Raw genomic sequence first — 12,303 nt, forward strand, 5'->3', positions numbered from 1 at the left:
CTCACTGATTAAAAATTGTTTAAAGAATTATGTCCAAAATCCCTACCTTGGCATATTGATCCTTTGTAATTTGGCCCCAGCCTATCTCCCCAGCCCCATCTCTTTCTTCTTCTTTATTTGTATCACCTGCTGCAGCCTATACTTGTGATGTCCCAAGTGTGTTTTGGCACATGTTGCCTCTGCCTAGAGCCATATAACAGCCTCTCCCTTCCCCTTGCTATCTTCATCTGGCCAAAGCCTACTTATCCTCCAGAGTTCAACTCAAGCATCCCTTTTCAATGAATCCTGCTCCAGAGACTGGGTTAGGTGCTATATCAGAAAGGCATTCAGCTCTAAAAGAAAACCCTCAGGGTCTTAAACACATAGGGTGTGTTTTTTTGGTGTTCTCACATAAGAAGTCCGAACATAGGCAGTCCAAGGCAGGTACAGGTTCTCAAAGACCTAGGCTCTGCCTATCTTTCCACTCTCCCTTCTTAGTATGTTGGCTTATCACTTTCTGTGGCTGCTACAGCTTTGGACATTGTCCATATTCAAGGAAGGAAAAAAAGAGAGTGGGTAGAAATAGGTATGTCTGGACCTTTTATTAGGAAAGCAAAAGCTATCCCTTCTCACTAGCCACAGATGGATCTTATGACTACACCTTAGCTGCAAGGGAGCCTGGGAAATCAGGACATAGGATTGTCATAGTTTACATAGAACATTTTGGCCCCAAACAAAACCTGGGTTTTATTAGCATGGAAGATAGGGAGTGATACTGGGAAAGCAACTGACAACTGCTCGTCCCTATAGTAGTATTATCATACTGCAGCATCCCTCGTTAGATTGTAAGCTCCATGTGTGCAGAGATTGTGTCTTGTTCTTCTTTGTATCCCTGGTGCCTTACACTATACCTGACACATGGTAGTTGCTCAATAGATGCCAATTAAGCAAAACAACAAGTGAAAATATATATGTATTTAGCGCATATATTTTGAGTTAATTTTTTAAAGTCTATATATAGCAGTTCATTTGCTATTTAATAATATGGATCTGTTGTCTCAACAAAATAATTGAATATAGACCCAGTTGTCAGTCAGGATACAATTTCTTAGAGACATTGTCACTCCAGGATTCAGCTCAAGCCCAGATCATAAAATTCTGGTTGAACTGACAGTCACCCTTTCAGCTGAAATCTCATGTGGGAGGAGACTGCCCAGGCCCTCCCAGGTTAGTTCGTCTATCTCTCTGGTCCCCCATTCAGGCTTGCAAAGAGACTTTGCATGAGGAGGCCTGGAATCTGCCTCATGGAAATAGGCAACACGAACACTAAGTCTGATCCCTCCATTCCTCCTTCCAATAATGTGATCACATTTTCTGGCAGAACTTTTTTTTTTAACACAGACTCGTCATGTCCCCGCCTAGACTTTATATTTCTCCTGTGAATGGCACCACTGTCCATGCAGCCCTCCAAGCTGGAAACCTGGAAGTCCTCAAGGCTGCCTCCTTCTTTATTACATCCTGCCCATTTATCTCTAAATCGCTCTTAGAACTGCTTACTTGTCTCTGTCTCTGCCACTTCTGTAGGTGCAGGCCCTTATCTTCTTCTCTCCTGTGGATTGGTCAGGTCCTTCTGATTGGTTTCCCTGCTTCTAATCTTAACATTCTTAAAAGCCATCTTCACATTTCTCTTGGAGAGATCTTTATAAATTGTATATTCAGCCATGTCATTGCCCTGTATAAAAATCTCCTACTGTTTTCCTCTATAAACTGCCCCATCTACCACTTCAGCTTCATCTCTCACCCACTTCGCCTCCTACCTTATGTAACTACAACAGAAATCACTTGGATTTCCTTTTTCATACTCTGCCATTTCTCACTCCCGTAGCTTTGTTCATAGGGTTGCCTCTGCCTGGAAATGCCCTTCTCCACCCACCTCTCCTCCTTTGCTGGTTAACTCTTACTCGTCCTTTAACACTCACCTGATTTGAGAAGGCTTCCCTGACTGCTCCTCTCTCTTCCCTGCCATAACTGAGTTAGGTGCCCTTCATCCTGTGTAGACCGCATTGTCTAATAATTACCCAGTGTGTCTGCTCTACTGGATTCCAGTGTGCACTCCCCGAGGGCAGGGGTGCTCATGATCCCCCTTTGTGTCCTCCGTGCCTGGCACAGAGTAACTAACTCATTTCTGTTGACTGGCTAAATGGAGGAGTAAGAAGGAAAAAAGGTGGCTTTCAGACATATCAAATAGGCTGAAATGTTATTAGGATAACTCTGACTTTTAAATAGGCATAGTGTTTTTATATCAATATTTCTATTCCCATATGCCTGTCTACTTTTATCATGTATGCTATGAATGCTGTGTTATATTCCTGATAAAGATGTATTCTGCATTTGGTTTTTAGGTTAAAGCCATTCACATCCACTCTGATATGTTCTCAGTTCAAAATGGCTTGCTGACACCAACACTAAAGGCTAAGAGACCTGAGCTGAGAGAGTACTTCAAAAAACAAATAGAAGAGCTTTACTCAATCTCCATGTGAAGTTCAAGGGAAGTTCTTCTCAGTATAATGGACATTGTAGCAATATTATAGTTATTTTTTGAAAGTAATGTGTCAGAATGATGCAGCTGAAAATGAAAAGCACGTGACCTTATGACTGAGCCTCTTCCTGTCCCAAGAGGTCTTTAACAATATTTTCTCTCTCATCACCGAGTATACTTTATTTTTATTACAATGATATTGTAGTAAGCTGCTAAAAATATCAGAAATGGCATTGTAAAAATCAAGACTTTTCTCAAGAACTGTGTACCACTAAAAGTAATATATTCTCAGTGTTCACAGAACTTCTATTAAACATAAAGGAAAAACATAACTGATATATTGTACTTAATTATTTGTGGAATAGTAACCAGGTACAGCAAATATCTAGGCAATGTGGACTACCTCATTCAATAACTGATGGTCAAAATCACAATTAAATCAGACTTAAAAAATTAAAACTAATACAGAATAATTCTGAAACAAAACATGATAGCTCACATTCTACATAACTTCAGATTCTTTAAACATAACAATCCTCATTGATGTGAAAAAATTTTCTCTCCAATTTTTACTTTTATTTATGAAGAATGCAAATTCAAGTATTCTTAAAACAAATGTATTTACATAACATTTTACAAAGATCTTTCAATACATTTTCTTATTTATTAAGCTCATTCAAATATTAAGGAGCTACCTAGAAAAAAATGTAATGTACAACTACTTCAAGGATAGTATGTGTATATTCATGGATGTCTTACCACATGAATTATAAAAGATGTCTGTTTGACTCTGCTCTGCAATGAATGGACCTTTAGGGAAGACTTGGGAGAAGAAACCCAGAATTATTTCTCAGGGTGGGCAGCAATTAATGTACTGATGTTCCTTGCTGGGTTCTTCCAGTCTTTCCATTCTCAATGTGTCCATGCCAGGCCTGGGAAACCCATATGGCAATAATTCTGAACAGCTTCACTTTCTTCCAGTAAGAGATTATCACGGCAGGATGTAGGGAGGGGGGGATGTTATTTCCAAATGAAATAATTTTTCAACAACGTAAGTTTGAAGAACCTCTTCAAAATACCCCTAGAAAACTGTTTACGTCCATCATAGATAAATATCTCCTTGGGAAATAATTTCATGCATAGAATCTCTAAACCCTTCTAAGCTTACCCATGAAAACCTCCTTTCTTGGCGTTATGTGTTTAAATACTTCTTGCACCTGGGTGCCAACAATGTCATATAATTAAAGCCCAGCATGGACAGCAGTTAGGTTCCAAGCTACAGACTGCATCTACAGAAGAAACTGTCCCTAGGAAAGTGTTTTCTTCTGTAGAGACAGGACTCTGAAAGCAGAGATGGGGGCAGTATTCACAGTCCAGAAGCTCCTTACCCCTGGAGCAAATCCAAACTGTCAATAAATGCTGTCGGTTAGAAACTGCATAATCACACAGGCTCACTAGATGAATCTGCACCAGTGATTATACACTTATATTTCAGTCTTCACAAAAGTGGACGACCACAGCTTCATTTGATTTATTTATCCAATCTTTTACATATTCCTTTGCTGGATTCTCTCTGCAGTCCCACTACTTGCACTTATAAATTTGACTTTTAGTAGATGACCTAGTTCTGTGCACATTAATTTTTAAAGGCATTTCTAAATAAACAAATATTAAAAATGTCCAAGGCCACATCTATTATACATAGCATTAATTTTTTTATATTTAATATATATTTGACTAATTAAAAGAGAAAATCATTACCTGAATTGGATATTTGTATTATTTTAAAGGCAAGTAGCTTCACATCTTGAGGAAAATGAACCTCTTTCCCATTGTCCTTCTGCTCAACTAAATTTCATATTTGTCTTTGTTTCCAAAGGATTTTAGACAATGAAATTATAAGCAAATAATTTAAAATTTATTTTGATTACATTTATACCTAATAATAGTTAGAGATAATTGATTATGGATAACTTAAGATTTCTTCTCTTTCTCACTTTAAAGATCTTATGTTTCTATTCGCCTTCCTGATTCCTGTGAAAATCGTCACACTTGGGCATATAAATAGGTTCTGGCAGATGTGCTGAGAACAGTAAACAGTGGGCCCTAAATATATTGCTTGTACATTTATTTTTTCCACTGTTTAACTTTACTGAATTTTTTAATAAAGGAGAAATGAAACAATATGTGTTAATGGAAAAAAAATCCTTCTTACTTCAGATTTCCCAACTTTATTTTGAGGGGGGAAAAGTTTGTATTTCTCTTTAACCAATGTAGAAAAAGGCTATGTACTTAAGACATTTACATTCATAGTGGACATCAGATCCGATTTAAGTCTAGAGGTATAACGGAGATCAATTACGTAACATAAACATGTTCTTAAATGTTTGGCCTTTTCTCTCTTTCTCATTTAAATGTGTTAGTAATTCTTACATTTTACAAACTAATCTTGTTGTCTATAAAGATATAAAATAGAATATACACCAATTTTTTTTTCCTTTTGCCATAAAAGACATCTTTGTATTGTGATTCTCCTCCAGGTGAGAGAGGAAACTGACCAGGTATGTGCAGGCCTAGCTTCACATATTAGGAACTCACGAACTCAGGAGTCTAAGGAATAAACATACCTAGTCTCCCTCACATGAGTAAGTCAACCTTTCGTTCTAAATTTAGGTAAAACTGCAAGCATGAGAAAAAATAGGATTTTTTCATTGCAATTTTTATAGTCAGGTAATGTTTTAGCAACTTGAAGTCAACACTTAATTTGATTGTATTACCCATCAAAGAACCTCTGATCTTTTATTTTTCTGCAGTAAAGGGAATGAATTATTCTTTATTTTCCAAATGTATAAAGCACAAATGTGATATAGTTACTTAGAATACAAAATACTGTGAAATGAATGTAAAGAATGGAAAAATGTATTTTTGCATGAAAACAGACCACTTACAAACTTGCTTCATATCTCAGGAAAAAAAGAATGGAAAATCATATATAAAATTGATAAACTATATGAGCTAAGTTGCTGTATTTTCTTGCCTATTTCTATTTTAAGGAAGCATATACATGAAAAGAAAAAATGATCCTGGTAGTCTGAATTTTCTCTCAAGTATGCTACACAGTCCTTTCTGTGAATCTACAGTTAACTGCAGTAAGAATGGAATTAGCATTCACGTGAGGACAAAGCCCTAATGAGAAACTCTTCAGTTAGAACACATGAATGGTTATAACCCAGAGGCAATAGATATATACTACCTGGAACACGAGCATTTCTAAACTTGGTCCCAAACAAAAGGTTTTCATGAGGTGACAGTGGCTTTTAAGCATTCATTTGACTGATTATTTTTATTTTCCTTGTTAAGTCATTGCAAAAATTGCATGGAGGGCAATGGATATTTTTGCAAGAACTGCTTATTCTACTTTCAATTTTTAAAAATTGAGGAGATTAAAAAATTACCTTTTAAATATGCATAAAGTTATTTTAACTGTAATTATATTTTTAGTTGCTTTGTTATAGTAGCATGCATATCAAATATAAAATGCATTTATGAAAACATTTGTAAAAAATAAAGATTTTTTGTTTCTCAAAGTTGCTTATAATTACTATTTTATAATATTTATTTAGCATAATCCCCTGATGTTAGTATACTTGGTGATCATAGATCATAGTGCTTATGGTAAACACTGTATCAAGCTATATCACTAGTCAGCATACTCTACGTCCTCTATAAGGGTCCCCAAACTCTAAACACTTATGGCCCCCCCAGAGAACCTATCCTTTTCCTTGCACATTTGCTATTACCAAATGTGTCCTGTATTTACTTCATTTTTATATTTTTAAAAGAACAAAAAATTGTATTCAAATTTTCCATCATGATGGTCCTTAAACAGTATTTCCATAATATCTTTTACCCATACACAGCGGTACACTTTCTTAAAATTGTACATTCTGCCATGTCTAAATTATGCAGATTCTGCCATATATTTGCTACCATCTACTCCTCTCTATTTTCACAGCTTTTAGTGTAGTTGGGGCCACTCTCTTCTCTTGTCTGGAATATTACACTGCTTTTAAAATTAGTCTTCCTGTTTCCACCCCAGCTTCCTCAAATTTCACCATCCACATTTCAGTCAGGGGAATCTTTCTAAATTGAAAATCTGGTCGTGCCACTCTCCTGCTTATTATTCCACAGTATCCAGGATAAAGTTCAGACTCCCTGCTTCAGCACACAAGGCCCAGCATCTCTTCTCCAGCCCTTCCTCCATAGAGTATTGGCTTCAATCATACCAACTACTTTTTGCAGTGCCCTAAAAGCATCATGCTTTTAGGTCCCCTTTTCATAGAATACCCTTTCCTTTAATCCCCCTAATTCCTATCATTCATATCTTAAAACTCAGTTCAACTATCTTTTTCTCTAAGAAGCTTCCCACATGGTTGCATGGTTGATTGTCCCTTTGCCCCACTCTCACTAAGACTGTGAGTTGCCTGGGGCTGCAGAAGGTCTGGCCCATAGTGGATGCTCAAGAAATGTCTATAATCCCCTTGGCCCTTTTACATATGTTGCATAGCATTAAGACTGCAATACCTAAAGATACTTTTCATCTATCACTGTTATTTTTTCCCCAATCCTGTCAACTAAGCAAAAATAAGCCGATTTTCAGTTGGACCCTAAAGCCTGTGGATGGTGCCACAAATGAAGCCTCTTGGGGCTGGGGGGTGGGGGAGTCACTTGATAAGAAAACGGTATTCAGAAAGATTTCCTCTCGGCTCCAGGGAATGCTAAACCCATGAACTGGCGGTTTTCCCAAAAGCTTTCTTCAGCAATCTATTAAAAATTTGGATTTTCTTTTCCCATGGAAGTTAGCATCTCCATGACTGTTCCAATCTAGTCAAAACCACATGACTGAACTGAAACACTGAAAGAATTCTGAGTGTAGATATGGAAGCAATACAACAGGGAAATGGAAGATGTTCAGTTTAACACTCATGGCTGAATGCTTGCACTGGCATTTGTGTATTTGAGGACGGAGTGGAGGGAGACAGGTGATTGAGTTGAGATATCTCTGCCCTACCTCACCCTTTTGTAGGGGACACATTTCATTCCCCTTTTATGGGCTGGGTAGGTGAAACTTTAAATTGCAAGTCTGTATGTAGTCCCTTCCCCTCCCCTTGCTACTTAGGGCTTCGAGCTCTTTTCCTTGTTCCCCCCATCCCTTTCCCAGCCATGTGTTAGGAGGAGTGGGAGCATGGCAAGCACACTAGCCAAATGTCAGGAGATCCATGCCACCTAGGTCAACCACCTGTCATAATGAGCCTCCTACGTTGTGGTTTGCTCAGCTTCGAATTGAGGGGACAGCAAGATCATCTCTAAGGACCCTCTTGGCTCAAGGAATCACACCAAAGGTTATTTCCAGTTTTGAAACCCTAGGCAATTAACTCCCATAAACCTTGACTTGATGGCACTTCAGTGAATGTAATTCAGTATAGAGAGACAGTTCTAGAGAATAGGGCCACCAAAGGGCAGATCAACTTTTGCTTTAAGCTGTTTTCCTTTTTCAATGTTTCTTCCATTTCTAGGTCTAGGGCATCCCAGGATCTATACCTCCCAAAGGTCATTTAAGAGCTCCAAGTTTTTTTTTTCACAACATTCTCCAAAGGGCAAGAAGGGAGCCTGGAGACCTGGCTTGTAAACTAGAGACTGCCTGTCAGCATATTATGGATGTGACTAAAGAGAAGATGTTGAAATACGATAACTGCTTTATACTGCAAAAAAACTGTGAGATCCTTGATTGAAGAACCATTTCTAATTCACTTCTGTATCCCCAGGACCTACCACAATGCCTAACAGAGAGTAAGGTGCTAAGTAAGTAGTGATTCAGTGACTCAAAGCACTATATCTAATCAGGTAAGAATGCCTACCCTCTGTTCTTTACAAAGTTAAGTCTAATGATTAATTAGTGATTGTTTTAATTATTAATAAGTGACTTTCTATGAGCAGATTTTGAATAAAAAATTCAGTGATTTTATTATGAAAATATTGTGGCTATATGTGTACTATATTTACAGACAATATTGGAGCATCACAGAAAAAGTCTTTGTGTTTTTCTAATTTCATCTGTACAAACAGCATTTTTTAATGTTGTGAAATGACATTTTTTTAAAATAAGAAGATTGTTATTATAGGCACAATACGTTTATCAGATGCAGCCAGATGGTTCAACCTGGGTGTATGGAGAGAATGAGTGGTCATTCCTATGTTACTTCCTTTGGGCAGAGCAAAAGAGCTGAGCCTCAGGGCACTAGGAGGGCATCCCTTGTGGAACTCACTACCTTAACCACAAGGCTGCCCAGAGATGTCCAGGAGGTAGCTTCTAGGCAGGGGCTAAGGGATTCTGCTTGTCCCTGAGAAGAAACCTCCTGGAACCTAAGCTCTTCTAATGCCTGGTTAGACTCTCAAGTACCATGCCCGCCCCCAGTAAATTGGTGGCCCCAGGCGCTGAAGGCCAGTGGACACTCAGGAGGACACTCCCCGTCACCATAACGTGCTTTCATTCCTCTCTGACCTTCCTGCACTGAGTCAGGCTGACCCCCAGCTAGACTCCATGTGCTAAGAGACTTCAAACTCCATTACCATGGCCTTCCTGGTAATGTTGCTAAGGAGAGCGGCCCAGGCATCAGTACCAGGTGTTGGGCCCATCAGACTAATGAGAAAATGCAAAGCAAAAGAACAACCTCCTGGACGATGAAAAGTCTTTTTCCATTAATTTTCCCCTCAGCACGAGGCGAGGGAGCCTGTGCCTAGAGTCCAAGGTCCAGGCCCCCGCCCCCCGTCCACCACCAAGTTCCCTGGCGCTACGCCTCCAGGAGGGCGGGGCACTGCCACTTCACCATGTCTTCCCAGAAGCCACCGCGTGACTCCTCGGAGAGAAAAAGGCGGGAGTGAGGCGGTGTTTCCAGACCAGTGTGGGGGTTGGCGCTGTGGGCCTGTTGTTTTTTTCTCACGTCTTTCATTCCTCTCGGGCTGCCCCGCAGGCCAGGCCTGAACGCTGGTTCCCTCCGGCGTAGCTCGGTTCCTCAGGAAGAAGACGAGACAGGCCTTCGAGGGCCAAGAGCCCTCCGAGGCCTGGCGGTGGGGTGGCAATGTGGTCACTACGGGTCTGTACACGCAAAAAGCGGGCCAGCCATAGGCTCAACCTAACCCCAACGCCAGATCTAGGTGCCCTGGCTAAGGCGGAGGCCCCGTCAGGGCCCGGCCGGAAGCTGTCTGCCCACTGTAAGCGCCGTGTGGCTGGCCTACGGAGTGGGACACGGGGTGGGCTGGGCCTAAGCCCCAGGGACCTCCGAGGCCCGCGGGCAGGCCTCCAAGGCTTTTTCCCTGAAGCATGTCATCCTCTCTTAGGCCTGAAAAGAAGTGGCAAAACGCGCGGTTTGCAGAGAATCACAGAGAAATCAGAGCGGAGTCGGCTGGGAGGTAGCAGCTCTGGGCCACCGAGGTGCGTATCCACAAGTAACAGCCCCATGCCTCTGGCCACCTCAAAATTTCAATCCTGAGTTTCTCCTAATAGCCTCTCATTGTAAGAGTCAGTGAAGAAAATAGTGTGCTCTGATTTCGCTGTTCTCCGAACACAGAGCCAGAAATTTGACTTAGGAAAGAGTCAAATATTAAAAATATTAAAAAAAAAAAAAAAGTTTTACCAAGTTGCCTAAAAGCAAGTGAGAGAAAACCTCCGGGAAAGCATTCGTGGCATCAATTGGTTATTGATACAATTCACCTACTGTGTTCCTTACTTCTTGTTAATTATGTTTCCACAGAGCTTTTCAGATTATAACAGTGTGAATAGTGATCAGGGACGTGGAGAGCCAAGTCCAGACGGTGCAAACTAATTGTGTTGTTTTTTGTTAGCACTCAGTTAAGAGGTACAGGAGAGAAAAGCCTGCATGAAAATAGCACTAGTGAAGAAGCCCAGGATGAGAAGATTGCTCCATTGAGTGTATGTATGTTTCTCCTATGGTCCTTGGCTAAGCTTAGGGTAGAGACCAGTGGTGCCTGATGTACCTCTGGTCTTATATGAAAATACAATATGGTCTTTGTTCTATAGAGACTACATAGCTTTCTAGTGTTTTTATAAACATTGATGCTGTATCTTCAGACAGGGCCTTGAATTAATGATTCTGGTAGACTCATAGCCATGCATTTTTGTTTTTTCTTTCCTTTGACAAAAATTTAAGAAATATTCATTACTGGCTGATTTTCTGTGTGACAGATATAAAGTGTTTCTTAGTAATTCTCTAATGTTTGGTAGCACTTAAACATTTCAAAGCCATTTTCATGTTTTCTCATTTGACTTTGCATTAATAGTTAGAAACAGAGGATTCATTATCATTAGAATATTATATAACTTCCTGATCTACTGTATTTAATGTGGATTCTGTACAGTATTTTAAACATGTGTAGCAGTAGTTTAGAGAAATTCAGATTTTAAAAATTGCTTGTGACTCATCTGACGTTAGCATTAAATTGGATAGTCACAGTCCAGCATTTTAGCTTGCGTATTTCTCTTTGACATGTTTTTGGCGGAGGGCAGTTTTAACAAAAGGCATTTTTTTAAAAAAGGCTTTTCCCCAGATTTTAAGTGTTAAGTGTCCCTAATAGATTATTCAGACTATGCGAAAAAATGTTTAATCAGTTTCTTTTAAGTTTTGTACTTTTCCTTCCATTCCTTTTTTCTGTGCCTTTAAAATTTTTTTTACAAATTATCTTATTGTGTAAATTCCTCTAACATTAAGTAATCTTCAAAAATATGGTTTTTAGTGTCTGCATAGTGCTTTGTCTTATACATAGGTATACTATAATTTGTATAACTATTTTTCTGTGGTTGGGAGATTGAGATTGTTTCTAAGGTTTTGCTGTTTTAGATATCAGTAGATATCCTACCACAGAAATTTTTTGTGTGTACCTCAGATTGATATCCTAAGACAAATACGTTGCAGTGGGTCAAGGGTTGGATTATATTTAAAGTTTTGATTCATGTTGGCCAGTTGGCACCATCTTATCTGAAACTTAAAATATCTATCTATCTACTTATCGATCGATAGATAGATATTTGATAGATGAAAAGTAGCATGTTGTTTTACTTTCCATTTCTTTGAATGCTGGTAAGGTTGATATTTTTTCTCATTTTATTGGCCATTTGTGTGATATTTTGGTGAAATACTTATTCATTATATATTGAAGATTGTTGTACTTTTACACACACATGTTACAAATATTTCCACATTTGTTTGCCTTTAATTTTATTTTTGGTATTTTAGACTTATTTATCAATCATTTTCTTTTGATTTATTTTGCTTTCATATTTAGAGGGAAAAAATTCTTTCCTACTTACGGTGTTAGAAAAATATTCATCTTTATTTTCTAGTTGCTGGTTTATCCCACAATAGTTAGTTGACTAGTATATTGTTGACTCCCTAGATATGTCCATAATATTATATTTTAAGATTTAATATTAAATATAAGACTACATCTGTATCAATAAGCTGAAAGAATGTATTACATATGAAACTGATATACAAAGTTGATATTAGTTTTGCATTTTTGAAATAACCAAATCAATGTGTTATAATATTATAATATAAAAATATTCCATCTCATAATTGGTGTTATATCTTTAATTCTTATTTCACATAGGAGTCAGTGACAGATGACCTCCAGGTTGATCGTAGTTTATCAAATAGTGAACGAGTATCAGGTAAGACTGGCAATATGAACTTCTTCAACTTGCTTTC

The 12,303-nt window shown here is 38.6% G+C and overlaps 2 protein-coding genes across 11 annotated transcripts in view; both read left to right on the forward strand.

The window, feature by feature from the left end:
- Positions 1–3,090, forward strand: part of ACSL6 (acyl-CoA synthetase long chain family member 6) — a 64,187-nt gene extending 61,097 nt beyond the window's left edge. For 8 of the 10 annotated variants that reach the window (XM_060008890.1, XM_060008887.1, XM_060008889.1 and 5 more), the window contains one exon: positions 2,382–3,089. In XM_060008890.1, coding sequence (XP_059864873.1) covers positions 2,382–2,519 — 138 coding nt within the window. In that variant the 3' untranslated portion in view covers positions 2,520–3,089. Of the gene's footprint in view, positions 1–2,381 lie in introns of all 10 variants that reach the window. The other 2 variants (XM_060008895.1, XM_060008888.1) reach the window with 2 other exon arrangements.
- Positions 3,091–9,657: 6,567 nt separating this feature from the next.
- MEIKIN (meiotic kinetochore factor) overlaps positions 9,658–12,303 on the forward strand; it is a 132,805-nt gene continuing 130,159 nt past the window's right edge. Inside the window, exons 1-4 of the mRNA XM_060006949.1 lie at positions 9,658–9,769; positions 9,917–10,010; positions 10,421–10,508; positions 12,206–12,266. Coding sequence (XP_059862932.1) covers positions 9,658–9,769; positions 9,917–10,010; positions 10,421–10,508; positions 12,206–12,266 — 355 coding nt within the window. The remainder of the gene's footprint in view (positions 9,770–9,916; positions 10,011–10,420; positions 10,509–12,205; positions 12,267–12,303) is intronic.

Source organism: Delphinus delphis, chromosome 3, assembly GCF_949987515.2.
Source record: "Delphinus delphis chromosome 3, mDelDel1.2, whole genome shotgun sequence".
Taxonomy (NCBI): Eukaryota; Metazoa; Chordata; class Mammalia; order Artiodactyla; family Delphinidae; genus Delphinus; species Delphinus delphis.